The 17500-nt window shown below is 44.5% G+C and overlaps 2 protein-coding genes across 4 annotated transcripts in view; one reads left to right on the top strand and one right to left on the bottom strand.

Moving 5' to 3' along the window:
- The window catches only part of LOC147012147 (uncharacterized), a 29741-nt gene extending 15673 nt beyond the window's left edge, over window positions 1-14068 (bottom strand). The window contains exons 1-3 of one of the 3 annotated variants that reach the window (XM_085855859.1): window positions 12415-14068; window positions 10669-11495; window positions 513-718 (exon numbers count right to left, since the gene is read on the bottom strand). In XM_085855859.1, coding sequence (XP_085711985.1) covers window positions 513-718; window positions 10669-10766 — 304 coding nt within the window. In that variant the 5' untranslated portion in view covers window positions 10767-11495; window positions 12415-14068. Of the gene's footprint in view, window positions 1-512; window positions 719-10668 lie in introns of all 3 variants that reach the window. The other 2 variants (XM_085855858.1, XM_085855860.1) reach the window with 2 other exon arrangements.
- Window positions 14015-17500, top strand: part of DRC5 (dynein regulatory complex subunit 5) — a 13359-nt gene continuing 9873 nt past the window's right edge. Inside the window, exon 1 of the mRNA XM_085855855.1 lies at window positions 14015-14132. The gene's annotated coding sequence lies outside the window, so the exon portion shown is untranslated. The remainder of the gene's footprint in view (window positions 14133-17500) is intronic.

The raw sequence follows: 17500 nt of genomic DNA, 5'->3' as shown, positions 1-17500 counted from the left end.
GGGCGTTTATAAGCATTGAAATGTACCTAGCGATTCGCAGCTATGATGAACAGGCATTTGATAATATGAGTGAGCAAAGTGAAACAAAAACTTTATAGTTTAGAAATCGTTGTGACCTGTTCCAAGTCAGGGCAACATTGATCAGCCCAAAAAACATGGTGCCTTCGGACCCCAGCGAGGTTACCGAGGATACGCCTGAAGACCTCAAAGAGAGCGGTGACTGAGGATGTGCCTGGTAAAGGATATAATTAAATAGGCCGTTAATTACCTCCAAAAGGGTGTTTTAATTAACTCAAACACCCAATTTTCAGTCCTGTACTTCCTTAGAGTTTTCTTCGTCAGCATGCAAAGTTTCAGGCTGCTCGGTTTTATAGTTTTGGAGTTATGGAGGAGACACACTGACACACTGATTGACATACAAGCATGCGCGTGCGCACACACACACTGACTTTTATTAGTATGTATGTATGTATGAATATTAATTGAACCACGGACTGTGATAAGAGTCTTACCAAGTCGTAGGACACGTGTATCTCCTGGCAAGCCCACTGGGATGGAAGTAAGCCTTCTATTGTGACAATCTGCAGTAGAACCACCAGCTCTGGTGAGCTCAGAGCAGTTGCAGGGTGCAACGCATGGCAGCTTTGAATTGCAGTGACCACGAGACAACAGAGTGACCTGTATTATGGCAAAGATCAGCGAGTGCATTCGACCCCACCTGTGGAAGAGGAGAACATGACAAAAATGTTATAATACACCAAATGTAGTTGATTTTTGAGGGGGATTAAATGAAAATGATCTATTGGCAATCTTGTTTCCAACTATTCTTTTCAGCCACGTCTCGCATGCTCTAAAAGAGCTTGGTCTTCTTGGTCTTCTTGGTCTTCTTGGTCTTCTTGGTCTTCTTCTTCTTCTTCAGCCAAAACCTTTCGGACTCGGCTCTTTTATATCGAGGATCCGGATCTCCTTAAATACTAAACACCTGTACACATCCTCGCATCGAGGGTGCCTTTTGAGAGCATCTATCATGAACTTTTAAATATATTCGGACATTTGCTTTAAAGTTTCGAAAAGTTCATGTTACTATTTAAAGTTTATTCCATTTTATGCATTGTAATTTCGTAATATACACTATTTTCTCGTCATGAACGACGCTCGTCCAAGGCGGGTCTCGCTATTGGCTCCGTCAAGGCACGTGACGAAATATCAGAAGTTGTTGTTGTTTTTTCTTCTTCTTTCTTCTTCTTCTTCTTCTTGTTCTTGTTCTTATTCTGGTGAAGACAAAACCTTTAGGATGCGGCTCTTGGACACATTTGTCCTTGTTTATGTACAGAAGCCAAGCTCTTCCATGAGATTACCAAATTAGGTAAACAAAAAAAGATGTGATCTATCCAACCAACACCATAGCAATTCGTTTTTCTCCACAAAGGTTCATGGAAGAGTTGGAATTTTCAAAATCAAGATAATTGTGTTGGAGTATTATCCATTGAGCGAGGGACTCTTGATCATATAACATCATGAACAACCCAAGCATCACCCACCTCCCCCCCCCCCCAACCTTTGCAAAAAAGTTACTTTTTATGTAATGCCAAAGAAAATGTTTTGAATTATCTTTTCTGCCACGACTCAAACCTTTTCCTTCTATAATGAACAGGATGCAATTCCTTATTGAAAAATTGTTCGCAAGGTGTTTACAAAAATACTAGTTTCTCCTTTTTTGTGTTCCTTGTAATCTAATTTATATAAGGCTCATTCTAACCACTGACTCACTGACTGATATTAAAGATCAGTACCTTCCGGGTGACGGAGAAGGCTGAAATTTTACGTGCTGATGAACATTGAAGCTGATACCCTGAGAAAAATCAGAACCGACAGAAAGTGTCGGCAAATGAAAATATAAATAAATTTTAAAAAATGCAGGTGAGTGACCCGAGGCAATGGAGAAGCACGGTAATTTTGCGTGCTCATAGACATCGAAGCTGATACACCAGGAAAAATCACAGAACCATCGGAATGCATCTGTAAATTCAATCCCATATCTTCAATTCCATTCTTCCCTCCAGGCTTTCAAAACAGCTGTACACCATCACCTCTTATCTTCTCCCATCCAAAACCTCAATCTTTTCTACCTCCGTTAATCCACTACAAACCCACCTCCTTCAAATTCCCTGCTTTCCTTCCTGAAAGTCCCTGTAATGTCCATCTTGTTTACCCCATGTTCCCTGCCAGGGTTTATTCCAAGGAAAATTTACAACTGCACAAACTCTGATGCGAGGCAGGGGCGGGAAAAAATGGAGGCTGTGAAGCAGCCGAGCACGACGGCGTTTGACAGTGACATTGACAAGCACATGATGGAGGTACTGGTGCCCTTCTTGAAGCTACAAGATGCTGACTGACATCAAGGCTGTTCATCAGCTGATATGTCCAAATTTGGACCTTGAGGAACTCGGTATGGAATACCAAGATGTTGTGTCTTCTGGACAAGGAAAAGACTTAACTCTCAACAAGCTGGTAAAGTATCTGGTGTCTAAAGAACTGTTTCCAAATCTGGTGAAGGCATTAAGCAAAGTTGTGGCTGCCAAGCCTCATTCAGCAGATGTTGAGCGTCTTATAAGAAGCAGCAATGCTATGAAAACATGTGAAAGATCAAGAATATTAGTGGAGACGGAAAATCTGTATTTGTACATACATTACAACATGCCACCATTAGACGCATTTGATCCAAGGGAGGCGGTTATGATTTGGCTGTCATCAAAGGCACGCAGAAACAAAAGCCATGACAAAGCAAAGTTTCAAGTTCACTTCAAGGGAGTTTTCACAGAAGCAGAACACAAAGTAGAGGATGACGAGCCTGACGAGGTGGAGGTACCACCTAAGAAGGTCAAGAAATTCTAACTTCTTACAGTTTTGCTTACTTGGACAGGTTCAAATGTTCATTTTCGTTAAGTTCTACAGATTTTGTTTAATCTTACTCATGCCAAAGACAGCGAGCGAGTTGGACTTACCTGAAACTTGGTTCTAATGTTAGTCATAGTCAACCTCAGGCTCAGGTTTATGATTTTGTTCTTTGTGTGACTATGAGCATGCACTTGTGGTTTCACATCTACTGTAAATACGTTTGATAATCCTCACTGTTTAAGATATAATTTGTAATGTGAAATGTGGTAGTCTATGTCATATATTATGATTAATGTAATATGTATGATTGCATTATATTGTAAGGTGAATAAAAAAAATAAGTTTTGGTCAGCTATCAGACTATCAGTGACGTCTATTGTGGTTCCTTCCGAGTTTATGACACCCAAGCCATGCAAATTCAAACAAAGAACAAATTGACAACTGCACATTTTGAATTTACAACTGCTCAAAAGGGGTACAACTGCACGTTTGAATAAACCCTGTTCCCCGCCCCACCCCTCTCCCTTCCACAGATCTCCAAATGTCTCTGTTCCCCACCGTTTTGTCCTTCCCTCTCCCGCCCCTCTTGTTTCATGCCCCCCTTGTTGTGCATTGTGTGTTAGCTCTCATTTGATCCTCGACAATGTCAAAAAGCCTCGACAATACAAAAATAATAAATAAAAATATATAAACAAATGAAAAAAATAAATGCAGGTGAGCGACCCATGACAATGGAGAAGCATGGTAATTTTGTGTGCCGACAGACATGTAAGCCAATACACTGGGAAAAATCACAAAACCATGGTAAAGCATCCGTAAGTGAAAATATAAATAAATGAAAAAAAACATAAATGAAAAATTAAATGCAGATGAGCAACCCAAGACAATAGAGAAGCACGGTTCATTATTGCTTACAATGTGTGAGCACACCCCGCTAGTATACTAAAATATGTACACTACGGGTATGTGCTCATATTTATCAAATGGGATGTACTCTTATAAAGGACAAATCATGCTTAAATCAATGATTCATTTTCTTTTGTGAAGCACATGGCTGTAGAGTAGCATCATTGACTGAGAGCACAGCTGTGCCGTTGATGCGGTGCCTCCTGTAGGTCAGGACAGGAATTTGTAATTTGTTCATGGTTCTCGTGCTAGCTCTCCTCCACTTCACGAAAGACACCACAGGATCTTTAACATCCACCAACTAATGCTGGCAGACAGGATTCCCATTTAACATCCATCCGAAGGACGGCACACACATTGATGAATCACCCTGCCTGTGAAACACCAGGATGACAGTTTATAGTTGGGTCAGGATTCAAACCCAGGTTAGACAGCTGAGAGGCAACTTACACATACCTCTAGGCCATCTTATCAGCCCAATCAATGATTCATTCAACAAGACTTTTAGATAAATAACCTTAAATAGTAAACAGCATTAACATTTGGTTTTATCTAATTCTGCCAAGAACAAATGATTCTCCTGATCCAAGTCCAAAAAAATTATCATAATAAAATTTAAACTCTTATAGTGAGACCCATACAAAAATACTATCATATAATAGACCATGGTAAAGTAAATCGTTTCGTGAAAATATTACTGATAACAACATCAGAGTTACCAGTAATGGAGGAATATCAGTAATGGAGGAAACAAAGAAGGCCTACACAAGGTAAGCATTCAGATTCTTATATGTGTACAATTTGTGAATGTCTTTATAGTTGTGGAGGAACCTTGTGAAGACCTTCTTGGGTTGGTTTGTGCAGCTTCTTCGGCGAGAGGAGTGTGGGAGGTATCAATTATTTATATAATCCTAACTACCTGGGTTTACTTGATCAGGTGAGAGTTGATTGGCTATTCCCTTCATTCACAGGTGAGAGACGTGGGTGGGTCTTTCTTTATTTTTATGTTGACTGCTTTTGACGTTTGCACATGGTACATGGTTGGGATCCTCACTGGTATGCATTGCTGTCTGTGCTATCGCTGATGATTCGGCCAATAAGTGATGGAACTGGTCCAGTAGCTGGAGGGGGTGTGTGGCATTGGGATTCTCATGTGTGCACTATGTGTGAACGTCTTTATAGTTGTGGAGGAACTATGAGAAGGGTTCAAAATATATATATATATATATATATATATATATATATATATATATATATATATATATATATAAATATATACATACACTTATGAAAAGCTCGGAGGATGAAGAGAGACGCTTTTTATCCCCCACAGTTACAGCGAGCTGTACACAACTGAGGTTTACAGCGGGGTCTTCACTTCATAAAGGCACCATGAGTGGGTAAGTATTGTAATAACTTTGTGACGTGGCGGGTCGCCAATCGACCGTGAACACCAATAACTCGACCACGTGACTTTGGGTCCTCCGTCTAATCCCGTTTACCTAAAGGTCACGTGATCGAATTGCCCGGGTACATACCCTCAGTACGCACTTGATTAAACCGGATCACCTTACCAAATCAGATGCAGTCGAGCGGAACTGCCAAGCACGTACCGGCTAGGAAACAGATCATTGGAGAATAATGTCCAGGCTAAACTAGGGTGTGGGCCATGCCCGACCAATGGAAGAAAACAGGAAAACGAGCTGGGAACATTTCTGTACAACACATTTATTTACAACGAAGCGAGGAAAGGTATGTGGCACAGTGAATGGGATTTTATTTTGATGTACATCAGGGGATAGCAAGGAATTTGTGGGGTGTGGCAAAAGACAACTTGCAAAAGAGGACACAGAGCTGGATTATCCTGACTATCTTCTCCAATCGTAATCTAGGACAGGTGCTATCACACACACACACACACACACACACACACACACACACACACACACACACACACACACACACGGAAAGTTAGATAGCCATGAAAGTGAGAGGAAGGTGAAGATGAGCACCCTCTAAATACCTGATGCGGTCGGCTGACCAACTCGGCCCAGGACGCTTAGGGGAAGGTAGGTGGAAAGATACTGGTGTCTATGGTGTGGCAGTGGGAGTTAGGATGTATGCGGCGTGAGGGATGAGGGATGTGATGTCATGGCAGAGGAAAATATGATTGCGAATTAGTAACGCATTCTTCTTTGTGCGTCCACTGTAGACAGGATAGAGTGGTGTAGAGAGAGAGAGAGAGAGAGAGAGAGAGAGAGAGAGAGAGAGAGAGAGAGAGAGAGAGAGAGAGAGAGAGAGAGAGAGAGAGAGAGAGAGAGAGAGAGAGAGAGAGAGAGAGAGAGAGAGAGAGAGAGAGAGAGAGAAGAATAGATGTGTGAGAAGGAAGATCCCTAACCTAACCGTGTAAAGGTCTGTATGTGTAAGCGTGTACCTCGTGGGACGCTCCGCCTGAGCGTTCCAACCTCGTGATATGGAGCGTTATCTCCTGCCTGTTTATTCGCCGGAACTCGTGACAACATGCGCTCCACACTGGTTCACCCTCTGTGGCCGCTCGTGAGCCTGTCTGGCTTTGTGTGGGTGGCAGCACGTCGGCAGCACAGCAGAGAGTCTACTGCATGCTCTCGAAGGACGGCAGTCACACAGATAATGTTCTCGAAGAAGCTTTTTCATCGGCTCCACGCTACCCCCGTTTATAAGCCCCAGGTGAAGGATGGGGTGAGGACCGCAAAGCAATGCGCTATGGCCCAAATCCCGCTCCTCTATTGGGCCACAATGACAAGCCACGCCCTGCCAGGCTCCGGGACCGGAAACCGGCTCAGATGCCCATCGGCTTCAGCACGGTTCGGAGCTCCTGACTTAACATGGCGAGCATGCTCCATGAGCCGGCACCCCGGCCCCAAACGTGCACCGAGTGTAGCCTGTATGTTGGATGGTAGCGGACTTTCTCCGCCACCCACGGGCTCCTTCACGAGCCAAAATTCACATCCGGGACCTGACCTAAACTCCCCGATCGCCCTTCACACGACCCCTCCTCATTGCTTATTGTCTTGCCATGGTCTGATGACTGAATGGGGGCTTTAATAATTCTGGACACTCACCCGGGGCATTCCCAGTGAGATGCGGTGGACCTATATAGCGTCTGTAGCATGGTCAAGCATTGCACAGCACCAAGGACAATGGCCAACACCGCGTGATGCTCGAAATAGAGTGGCGAATTGTAGCAATGCAGAGGTACGAGAGGGCACGGGAGTATTTTATCCTGTGTGTGGGAGGCATTTGTGGTCAAAGTGGTGAGATTTGGTGAGTGAGGTGTGGGTTAAGGTGAGGTGCCAGCTGGGAATTGGCACGCAGATTTGAATGGAAAATGGCATGGAAATTCCTGGGGAAGGCTGTCTTGTGTGCAACGGAGATGATCTGAGCCACGGGAGGCAACGCAGTGTGCCTACTAAACAATTGTCTGTTGAATGGCATGTGTGCTTGCTTGCTTGTTTGTGTATTATGGCTCAAAGGAAAGGGTACGGATCAAAGATATATTTATTAGACCGAAAAACGAGTCCCATGCAATGCAACTCGTCCCGTTAACCCACTAGACATGAGGGAAGGACTAAGTACACGAATCCTAATGAAATAACTGCCTGGGGACCACTGTATGTTGGGTGTGATTGCCTTGGAGGCATACGGTTTTGCAGAACTGCAACAATATTATATATATATATATATATATATATATATATATATATATATATATATATATATATATAAAAATACATGATGCATATATTGATGAGGTGGTATGTTGTGGTGCATCACTTTGTGTCAAGCTGTTGCATTTTGAGGGAGAGTGTGGAATAATTTGGAATAAACATCAAATTAATAATGCTAGCAATAACATAGAATGTAATAATATATAACACTATTAAACGGCAGACTAGCTCAGATGAAGTCATTGAAACAAACACAAAAACAACACAGTCTGTGAAGTCTTCTCCACTGCTACACTGCCAACCACAACATCAGTCAGCCTCAATGACTTTCGAAGAGATTTTTGGCAGGATTGTGAGCCCACCCCCTGGGGGAAAAGAAATCAATCCATGGATGCGTTTCTGGCTCATTTGTCATCATTTCTATTTTATAAAAAGTTTTAAAAACAAAATCAACTAGTATTATCACATAGCTAAGGAAATGTACTTCAGCCACAAGACCAAAGTACATGGTCAAACAAAAGTTGTCAAACTTATACACATGAATCTTGGCCGAAAGAGCAAGGCTCATTGTCATACAAAAACACATACAACCTTGGCCACATGGCCAGAATGCCTGGTCATTCCATTGATTTTATGAGTTTGGAGCTAAGTTGAGAGCAGAGCAGCCTTATTTTATAAAAAGGTTTAAAAAAAAAAAAACACTTTGTTACAAAGCCACAAAACATTATAACAATAACACTAAAGCTTGTTCTCTGACACCTCTTTGTGGTCTTGCACCGTCTTTTTTTTTCCTTGCTTTGTCCACCTCTCCCACCCCCCAGGTATCTGCAGGGCACACATGGTCCAGCATCAACCCCCCTTCTGGTGAAATTCCCCAAATCCTGAATTACTGCTTGCCTCCACTCACTTGTTCCTCTTTTTCCCACCTGCGGAACCAATTTACACATTCTCTTCAATCTCATCCTCCCCTTAGGGTCTTCAAGACAACTTTTCACCACCATCTCAGATCATGCCCCACTCAAAATCATGATCTTCTCTACCCCAGTAAAACCCCCACCCTGCCCCACCACCAAGCCCACCTCCTTCCAAATTTCCAGTTTTTCCATTCTGTGAGTTTCTTTTTGTACCCATCTTGTTCACCCCATGCATCCTTCACGACCGCTTATTCCTTCACACACCCATCATTTGTCTGAGTCTCCCTCGATTTTTGTCTGTCAACCTGGTGTTGGTGTTTCCACCCTCTCTCGACTGTTCCTTTTGTTGTATTCGGCATCCTGATCTGTTCAGTGTTCTAGTTCTAGTTCTTCCATAAACCTTGACCTCCACGAAAAAAATACATGACGTCATTCAACTAACATGATGGAAGACGATAAAGAGAAAGAGCGAAAGAGCGAGGAGAAAAGAGGGAAAAATGGCAACGTACTGATGTTGGGGCCACAGTTGGAGAGAATAGGCAAGGACAAAAATGAACTTGAACATAGGATAGCGACTTAGGAGGGGAACAATCACAGTATCCCACAAGGAATGGGGTTGGGTGATGGAGGATTCATGGGGAGTTGAAAAGATCAAGGGCAGGAGTGCGTAACGACGTGAGATGGGGGTGCACTCTTTTATTTTGAAACAGCCATAGAGGGCCGAATGCGAATGAAATCATTTTTATCCCCCGCCAACCAACGAAGTTGGCGGGGGATATAGAAATAGGTTCCGTCCGTCCGTCCGGCCGTCCGTCCGTCACATTTCGTTTCCAGAGATTAACTACAAATCCCCTCAAGATATATTTAAGAAATTTGGTGCACATATCAAGCAAGTGGTGAACTGGTGCCTTTTGATATTTTCTAATTGATATGTCATGCAAAATGGATGTCATGTAGCGGATAGAGAATCACCTTAAGATAATGCATATCAAATCTCATCCAGTTCCATCAACTGATGACTACTCGGTATTTGAATGAAAAGTACTGAAAATGCGGTTTGAAATCGGAAATCCCCAAAGTTCGAGGGGGTGCAGTGGGTGAACAAAGATCTAAATAGAAAATCCGGCTCGATAGTTTGTGCACAATGTATTCCAGACGATTAGTGTGAATTTTCATGACCATCCGACAATAACCCAAGGAGGAATAGCATTTGGTGCGAAGGCACCTCCAGCTCTCGCATATTATCTATTTTTGCACTAAATGACCTTTGACCCCTGACCTAAGCGAAATCGGTCAATATGTCCTGAGGCAAAGTTGTAGTACTCATTGAGTACCATGAACCTGCAAAGTTTCATTCGTATCGATGCACTCACCTGGTCGCTAGGGGGCCTTCAATTTTCGCCAATTTTCGCGCATACCCTAATTGTAGGGGGCGCTGCAGGTAAAGTATTCCATATATCACAAAAACGGAATAAATTTGATAGAGCATCACCGGTAGATCATTCATGCTAAATTTCATAACCCTACGTGGGATAATGGCTTTCGGAATTGATTTCGCGGGAACGGTACCGATTTTGAAGGTTTTTCGGTTGTTGCTAGGGAACCAAAGCGTCCCTAGCAACCATCACAATTTCCAAAGCACTAGGTCATAAGATGCATCTACCACCTGAGTTTGGTCAAAATCCGCCCACGTTTACTACCAATTATGCTGATGACAAACGAACAAACATCCAAACAAATATCCAAACAAAGACAGAATTACTGACAATAAGGGTCACCTATTTCGGCGACCCAATTACTGACAATGAGGGTCACCTATTTCGGTGACCCAACAAGACAGGGGTGAAAACATAAGCTCCGTCCACTTTTTTGTCAAATGTAATAATTGTGGGGATACACACAATGATTTTATAGTAGGATGGGTTTTTTAACATAAGGGAGCTCCTATCACTTAATTAAGGGAGTTTTGAAGACAATTGATGTTTGAAATAATGCAGGAAAAGTTATGAATGACGTTAACAGTAAAATAATCAGAAATTTGTAAATCCAATAAATACTCGATTCCGATCACAACGGACAAGATGGAAGTAAATTTCCGAAAAGGGAATTATAAGAGGTTTCTTGAGATTTGCAATTATTATGAGCATCAACCCTTTAGGTGGATATCACAATGCTTTTCAACCACAATATCAGATAATCAATCGTCCTTATTATTGATGTAGTACATTTGTAACAATACTTACCCACTCATGGTGCCTTTATATCGTGAAGACCCCGCTGGTAAACCTCGGCTGTGTGCAGCTCGTTGTAACCGTGGTGGATAAAAAGCGTCTCTCTTCATCCCCCCAGCTTTTCATAAGTGCCTGGCAGGCCGGGTGTTGGCTCGACCCTGTTGGCCGTCCAAGCATAATATAAACATGCCAAGAGAGGGGCACTCGGGGTGGGAATTGCTGAAATGGAAAAGCTATAAATGAGGAAAACCAAATTTATCAGTTGAATAACAATCGTGTTCTTTCTTTCGATACCAATCCATGAGCATCGTTGAAATACTCGACAAAAGAGGTTGGGAGTGTCGATGGTGGAAGAGTGAGCCGGTTTGCCTGTTAGTGTTGCCAACTAAACCCCTGCAGGTTCACAATGTAGGTGTACCAAAGTTCATAACCCCATATTCCATGTGTTGGTCCTTTGTCAACTAATGTCCTTGCAGTTCATATAATAGCAAGTTGATGTCTATTAATGACTTTGTTGGTCATGTGATTTTTAAGGCAAGCTCCACCATGAATGACCCTTTAATCAATGTAAAATAAATAAATAGATCCACGAATGAGTGAGAGCTACGCAGTTTGGCACTACATTCGACATTTCAAAACTCAAGTTCACAGCCAAAGTTTCAGTGCTTTCCAGAGTTTGCAGTAGCTGGTCATGGAGAAATTATTTTGTTTGCATCTCTCATACCCCTCTCCAGCTCTGGGTTCATCACACTGAGACTTGAGGTTTAAACAGCCTCGAGCAGAGTGAAAAGCAAACAGCAGCAATCGCAGCCGCATAACCACAAATAAACCTCACAAACCTGTAACATGAAAAATAAAAAGCAGCCTTTTAAACCCAGGTCTGGAAAGGTCATCATAATTTGTCCATCTTTATAACCACAAGATGCAAATCACGTTGGAAAAAAAAATAATAAAGTTCACACACACACACACACGCACGCACACACACACACACATGCACACACGCACACACGCACACACACACACACACACACACACGCACACACACACACACACACACACACAATTGGGGTTACGGGGAGGGTGTTATAAGAGAAGGGTGCGGTAGTAAACAGGTTACTTCGATTCCCTCAACTTTATCCTTTTCCCCTCCTTGTTCCAAAAAAACACCAAAAAACTTTTCTTCACTCCAAAAAAACCATCAAAACTAGAAGGGCACTCTTTGACATTGTGATGTCACCAGATATGTCTCTGCCCAGATGATGACATCATTATACATATTTGCACCAAGTTTGATTTAAATCCCTGCACCCAGATTCAAAATATTTAATAATTCTGGTTGCCAAACCATGCGTCTGATGAGGTTGAAATTCAAAACGGATATTACGCAATCCGCATGACTACTAGATCATAACTGACGTTTCATATCGATCAATGAAGCGGTTCAAGAGAAAGATTTTTTTTTAAGATTCTGGTCAAACCAATATGGCTGCTAGACCATGTGACCTATAAATAATTAGTGAACACTCTGGTATCACCAAGGATTTGGGAACATGTAAGTGAAGTTTCTCCTTAATCTGTCAAGCTGATTTTAAAGTTTTTTATTTTTATTTTCAAGGTAAAGGAGCTGGTATGAAGCTGGTACAAAGGGGGTGCAACAAAGGGGGAGTCCATAAGTGTGGTGGCATGCTGCTGCAGTGAATGCAGTTCAACAAAATAAAACAAACAAAACCACCATGATAACTGGAACTGTGTCACCTGGCATGAGGCTGCAGCAAGTAGCAGTCCACAGAACAGGTGTGGGTGGAACACAGGTCACGGGGAAAATGGTGAAGTGAGATGAGTGATGTCTTGATGTCTTGAGTGAACAGCCTTGATGGTCCTGTGGCAGTGGCGAGACAAAGCAAAACAGCAAGGCGAACAGCAAACAGTACAAAAAAAAAAAAAGTAATCCAGGTAATGCCAAACACCAGGTCCGACCAACATGGTCAGCCAGTCCCTGGTGTGCACATACCTGGGGCAGTGGCGGTGGTGCCGGGAGAGAGAGCTCAAGGTTGGCCCACCTCGTCCGCACCCATATACACGACCCTAGCACCCCCCCCCTCCTTTTACAATTCGTCGCTACATCCCTTCTCCTATATCCCACTATCCCCATTGCCAAATTCGTACCCAATCCCCACAAGGCTCCATGGGAAGGAAGAGCCGAACTACATGCAATCTTACACTTACCTCGCGACAAGTCTCGTTCTCGAGTCTGACAGGAGGGCAAGTCCAGCAGCCGGTGATTCATCCCGACAGTGGATGGTGCGAAGGGGTCTTCATCAATCCTAACTACGCTAATATTGTTACACTTTTAAACTTTCCCCGGGGTTATACCTTGCCAAGAGGCTTTGTTAAACTATGGGGTTCTAAAAACCCAAATTCCCATCGCCTACGTGTTGGTGCTCTCACCGTACCACCTTGCCCACAAAATTTTCTTTCTGTGCCATCGCACAATTTCGTGGCTGGGTAGTGTGCGCTGGTGCGTGCCGCCGATTTTTTTTGGTCAAATCTGTGGTAATTACCTCCCAGTCTATCTCAGCTCGGAAAATGCCAGACCAATGGAAAGAAAGGACAAACACGGACAGGTTGGAAGTCGACAAATGATTTACTAATAATAAAATAAATAAATGAAAAGAACTTTTTATTTTCTGAGGTAAATCAAGAATGAATTTCAAAGCAAAATCAATCAAAATGCCAGGAAAGTGCAGATGCTTATCGGGGGGGGGGGGGTTGACTTACAGCTACACACAGACAAGGGTACCCAACAGATCAATCAGGGGGGAGGGAGGGGGAGAATCGTCTCGCTCACCAGAAAGTCGTCCGTGAGGCGAAAACATCCTGAAATGTGTGTGTGCGTGTCACGTCCGTCGCCAGCACCCAGCTTTGCTGTGCACCCTCTCGAGAACAGCCTTGAACATCAGTCAAAGTCTGGAGGGCACCGAGATCGTCCGTCACGGGTTTAGACCCTGGTGTTGTTGGTGATCGACCCGTGCCTCACTTGTTGGCGGCGCTGCTCACACCCACACGCGCACCGCACACTCACTTGCCAAAGCACTGGGAAGGGCGAATTGTCTCGTCGGCGCTGGTCAGACACCCGCTTCTTGCTCGCTTCTCTCGCCCTTTGCTTTTTCCTCTCTCCTTTCGCTTTTTCTTTTTCCTCTTTCGCTTTTTCTCCTCACGATTTTCTCCTCACGCTTTTCTCTTCAGACTTTTTCTCTTCAGAACGTACCTCTCGCTGGTTTCTATATCCCCGGGCCGTCTCCACAGGGTGCTATCCGCCCCAAGCTCACCTCGCCCCACTGGGGCACGGTTACCATGACGACCCGTGTGCTCTCAAAAAAGGCGGGCGTCGGAGCTCACGAAAGATTGCCACTGAGGAAGAATGAGGGCGGGCTTCAGAGCTCGTGAAAGAATGTTGCTGAGGAAAAATGAGGGTGGGTTCCAGAGCTCGTGAAAGAAATGTGTGTGAACGTGTCTGTCGTAAAGAAAAAAGCTTCCCATAAGAGAGGGGATCCATCCTTTACCCTTCTCAACGCATCACATTTGAGATCCCATTAGACATGAGGATGGGGCTAATCTGAACATGCATTTAAGGAAATAACTGTCTGAGGACCTGGATGTGTGGATGCATTCATCAGACCGGATTCTGAAATCCGTAACAATATTATCTTGCAAAACGATGCATTTTGCAAGAGCACCCAGGCTTTGTTGTGTGTCACGAGAGAAACTTTTAATTTCAAATACTTTCGTCAATTTAATCAATACACTGCATTTGGACTTGCAATTTTTAATGCTTTTGATTTGAAAACTACTTCCATAGTGTCAAACCCCTACATGTCAGTCCCCTCCTCCCCCCCCCCATCTGATTTCCCCTCGTCCAACCCTGTCTCTGCCTTCCCACTCATCCCATCCCATCTCAGCTTCCCCCCTCATCGTGCTCCCTCTCACTTCATCCCTTCTACCCTCTCAGCTTTGCCCCTACCCCATACCCCCCAAGTTTCGTCCCAGACCCGCACCCCCCTTCACCCACACAGCTTCGCCCCTGCCATACACCACCTGAGCCCTGAGGTGTATGCACTGAACGCTGCAAGGTTTTATGGCTCGGCTCGTGTGTGAAAGACATGTAAGAAGTCAGTTCTACTGGCTTGGTCAGTGCTCATTCTACCTGACAGTTCTGGGAGTGCCGCGCGTGGTGCCTTTTGCGTCACCAGTACGTGAGGGAAGCCTCTTCCACATGGCATGTTAGGGAGTGCCCTGTTTAGCACCCTCACGTTCCGCTTGGTAGCGTTGGGAAGCCCCCCTCACATTCTGCTCCGTAGCATCTCTGGTGTTCACACCCGGCCCCCATGCCAGGCCTCCTCCCCTGGACCGGACTACACCAGATCTGCATGCAAACTGTTTGCATGCGAACTTTCTCAGGACCGGACTCACTTTGCCCCTGACTCAGACTGTGCCAGATCTGCACATCAACTCCACTCCAACCACTGATCTGTCTGATTTATTGATTTATTGTCCCCAGCACGGTGTCTCCAATCACATTCTCTTGGCGACCACCCGGTTGGCTGAGGACCGCTGCGATCCAGCAGCTGAGATTAGTTACCGGAGCGTCGAGGGGAGGGGGAGGTCAGGAAGCACGTTTTTTTTTATTAGCTTTGGCTGGGATGCTGGAATGGCGACGACTATCTGGTCGAAACCCAGGTGAGGTGATGTGGTTTGAGAAAGTGTCTTTGGGAATGAAACATGAGAATGGACATTCGAGTCTGAGTGTTGGAAAATAACAGTTTGAGAATGGATGTTTGAAAAAGGTGGCCCGTTCGGGGAGGTCCATAAAAAGACGACACCATCTTGAGTCTTGAGGGGAGTTCTTTGGAGGAGTGAGTTGGTTGGTGTGCGTCATGTGTTCTGAGCTGGAGTCTGAGTTCAGTTCACTTCAGTTCACTTCAGAAGGAGTTCAGTTCTGCGTGTGGCATTCGAGGGTGTTCGTTGGAGGTTTATTGGAGACGGGGCATTCGTTGCTGTAGTCTGGGGCGTTCGTGGAAGTTTTGCTGGGTCCTGTCCGCAACCCTGACCCCCGCCCTGGGACTCCGACTACTCCTCTCAAGTTCCTCCACAGACACGAGCCCCACACATCTGACTGTGGGCCAGTTTGCATGCCATTGGCAGGTGCCGCACCACGGAGCACCCCATCCCTCCAACGTGTAGGTACCCCGCCGAACCACGACCCCAGCTCGTCTCTCTCCCTGGCTGTGGGGGTCCTAATAAAACACCTGTTTGATTTTCGTCTGCGTGTGTGATGCCGTCTCTTAACTAGAACTGCTTTAGTGTTTATTTCTGATCATTGTGAATTCTTTCTTGTATATTCCGCGACAATTCTTGCTCTGTGTCCTTCCAATTGTAAATAAACCATTATTAGAAATGTCCCCAGTTCGTTTCCGTCCTTTCTTTCATTGGTCCAGCATGGTTCGGATCTGAGTTTTAGCCGGGTCTTTGTTCCCGTTAATCTGCTCGTCCGAGCCAGCACGGCTTTGGCAGTTCTGCTCGACTGCACCCCAACCGGAGTTGGTAGTCGGTAGTTGGAACTCTACCACAGTCGGTAGAGTGACCCGGTTCGAGCAAGACGTGCCGAGGGTGTGGATCCCCGGTAGCCGAGACCGCGTGGTTACTTCGGTAAATTGGTTCCAGACAAAAAGACCCTATGCTACGCGGTCTAGATATTGGCATTCCACGGTCGGTTCAGCGACCCGTCGGCTCACGGAATTGTCCAAGAGCGACGGCCTACAATTCCGGGGAGTCTGCTGGGAGACGACATAACCTCCCCCACCTCGCGGTCGTTCTCACCACCGGTCCCTGGCCCGCAACAACATATATATATGTATATATATATATATATATATATATATATATATATATGTATATATATATATATATATATATATATATATATATAATATATGTATAGCTCTTTCTCACCAATGACTCACTGACTCACTGACTCACTGATTCACTGACTCACTGACTGACTCACTGACTGACTCACTGACTGATATTAAAGAACGGTACCTAAATATTGGTCCCAGGTGACAGAAAGCTGAAATTCTGAGTGCCTATGGACATCAAAGCCACTATACTGAGAAAAATGACAGAATCATCCAAAACCATCCAAAAATGAAAATATAAATAAACGAAAATGAAGAATTAAAAAAAAAAAAATTCAAAATGCAGGTGAGAAACCCAGGACAAAGGACAAGCACAGAAATTATGTGCCGATGGACATCAAACCCGATACACTGGGGGAAAAAAATCACAGAACCATCGGAAAGCATCCAAAAATTAAAATATATATAAATGAAAAAAAAAATTCAAGTGAGCGACCTGTGTCAGGTCAGGTATGGGAACATGCACCGGAGCAGCGCATCACTGCGTCCACTTTACACCGGTACTCCAGGGGCCTCTGTCTGGCCATCTCCCAGGAAGATGCCAGGCCCATCCCCATCTCGATGAGATGCTAATCAACTTGCTGCAACCACTTGGCATGTGGTCGGCCTTTTGGCCTCCTCCACTCAAGAAGCTTCCTCAGGAAGAGAATCTGGTGAGCAGGACCAGCGTCAGGAAATCGAGCCGCATGTCCATACAGCCACAGATGACTCTCACAGACTATGCAGGAAACAAATCTCATTTGAGTCACTCTCAGCAACCACTCGTTGGACACAAAATCCAAGCAGGGATAGCCAAGGATTCTCCGAAGAAACCCGGTACCAAAGGAATTAAGTCTTCATCTCAGATCCCTGGTCAGAGTCGAAGT

Source organism: Eptatretus burgeri, chromosome 15 (genome assembly GCF_056783735.1).
Source record: "Eptatretus burgeri isolate ZD-2024b chromosome 15, Ebu_testis_v1, whole genome shotgun sequence".
Taxonomy (NCBI): domain Eukaryota; kingdom Metazoa; phylum Chordata; class Myxini; order Myxiniformes; family Myxinidae; genus Eptatretus; species Eptatretus burgeri.
Note: the sequence above shows the minus strand (reverse complement) of the source record. Positions and strands in the feature narration are given on the sequence as shown.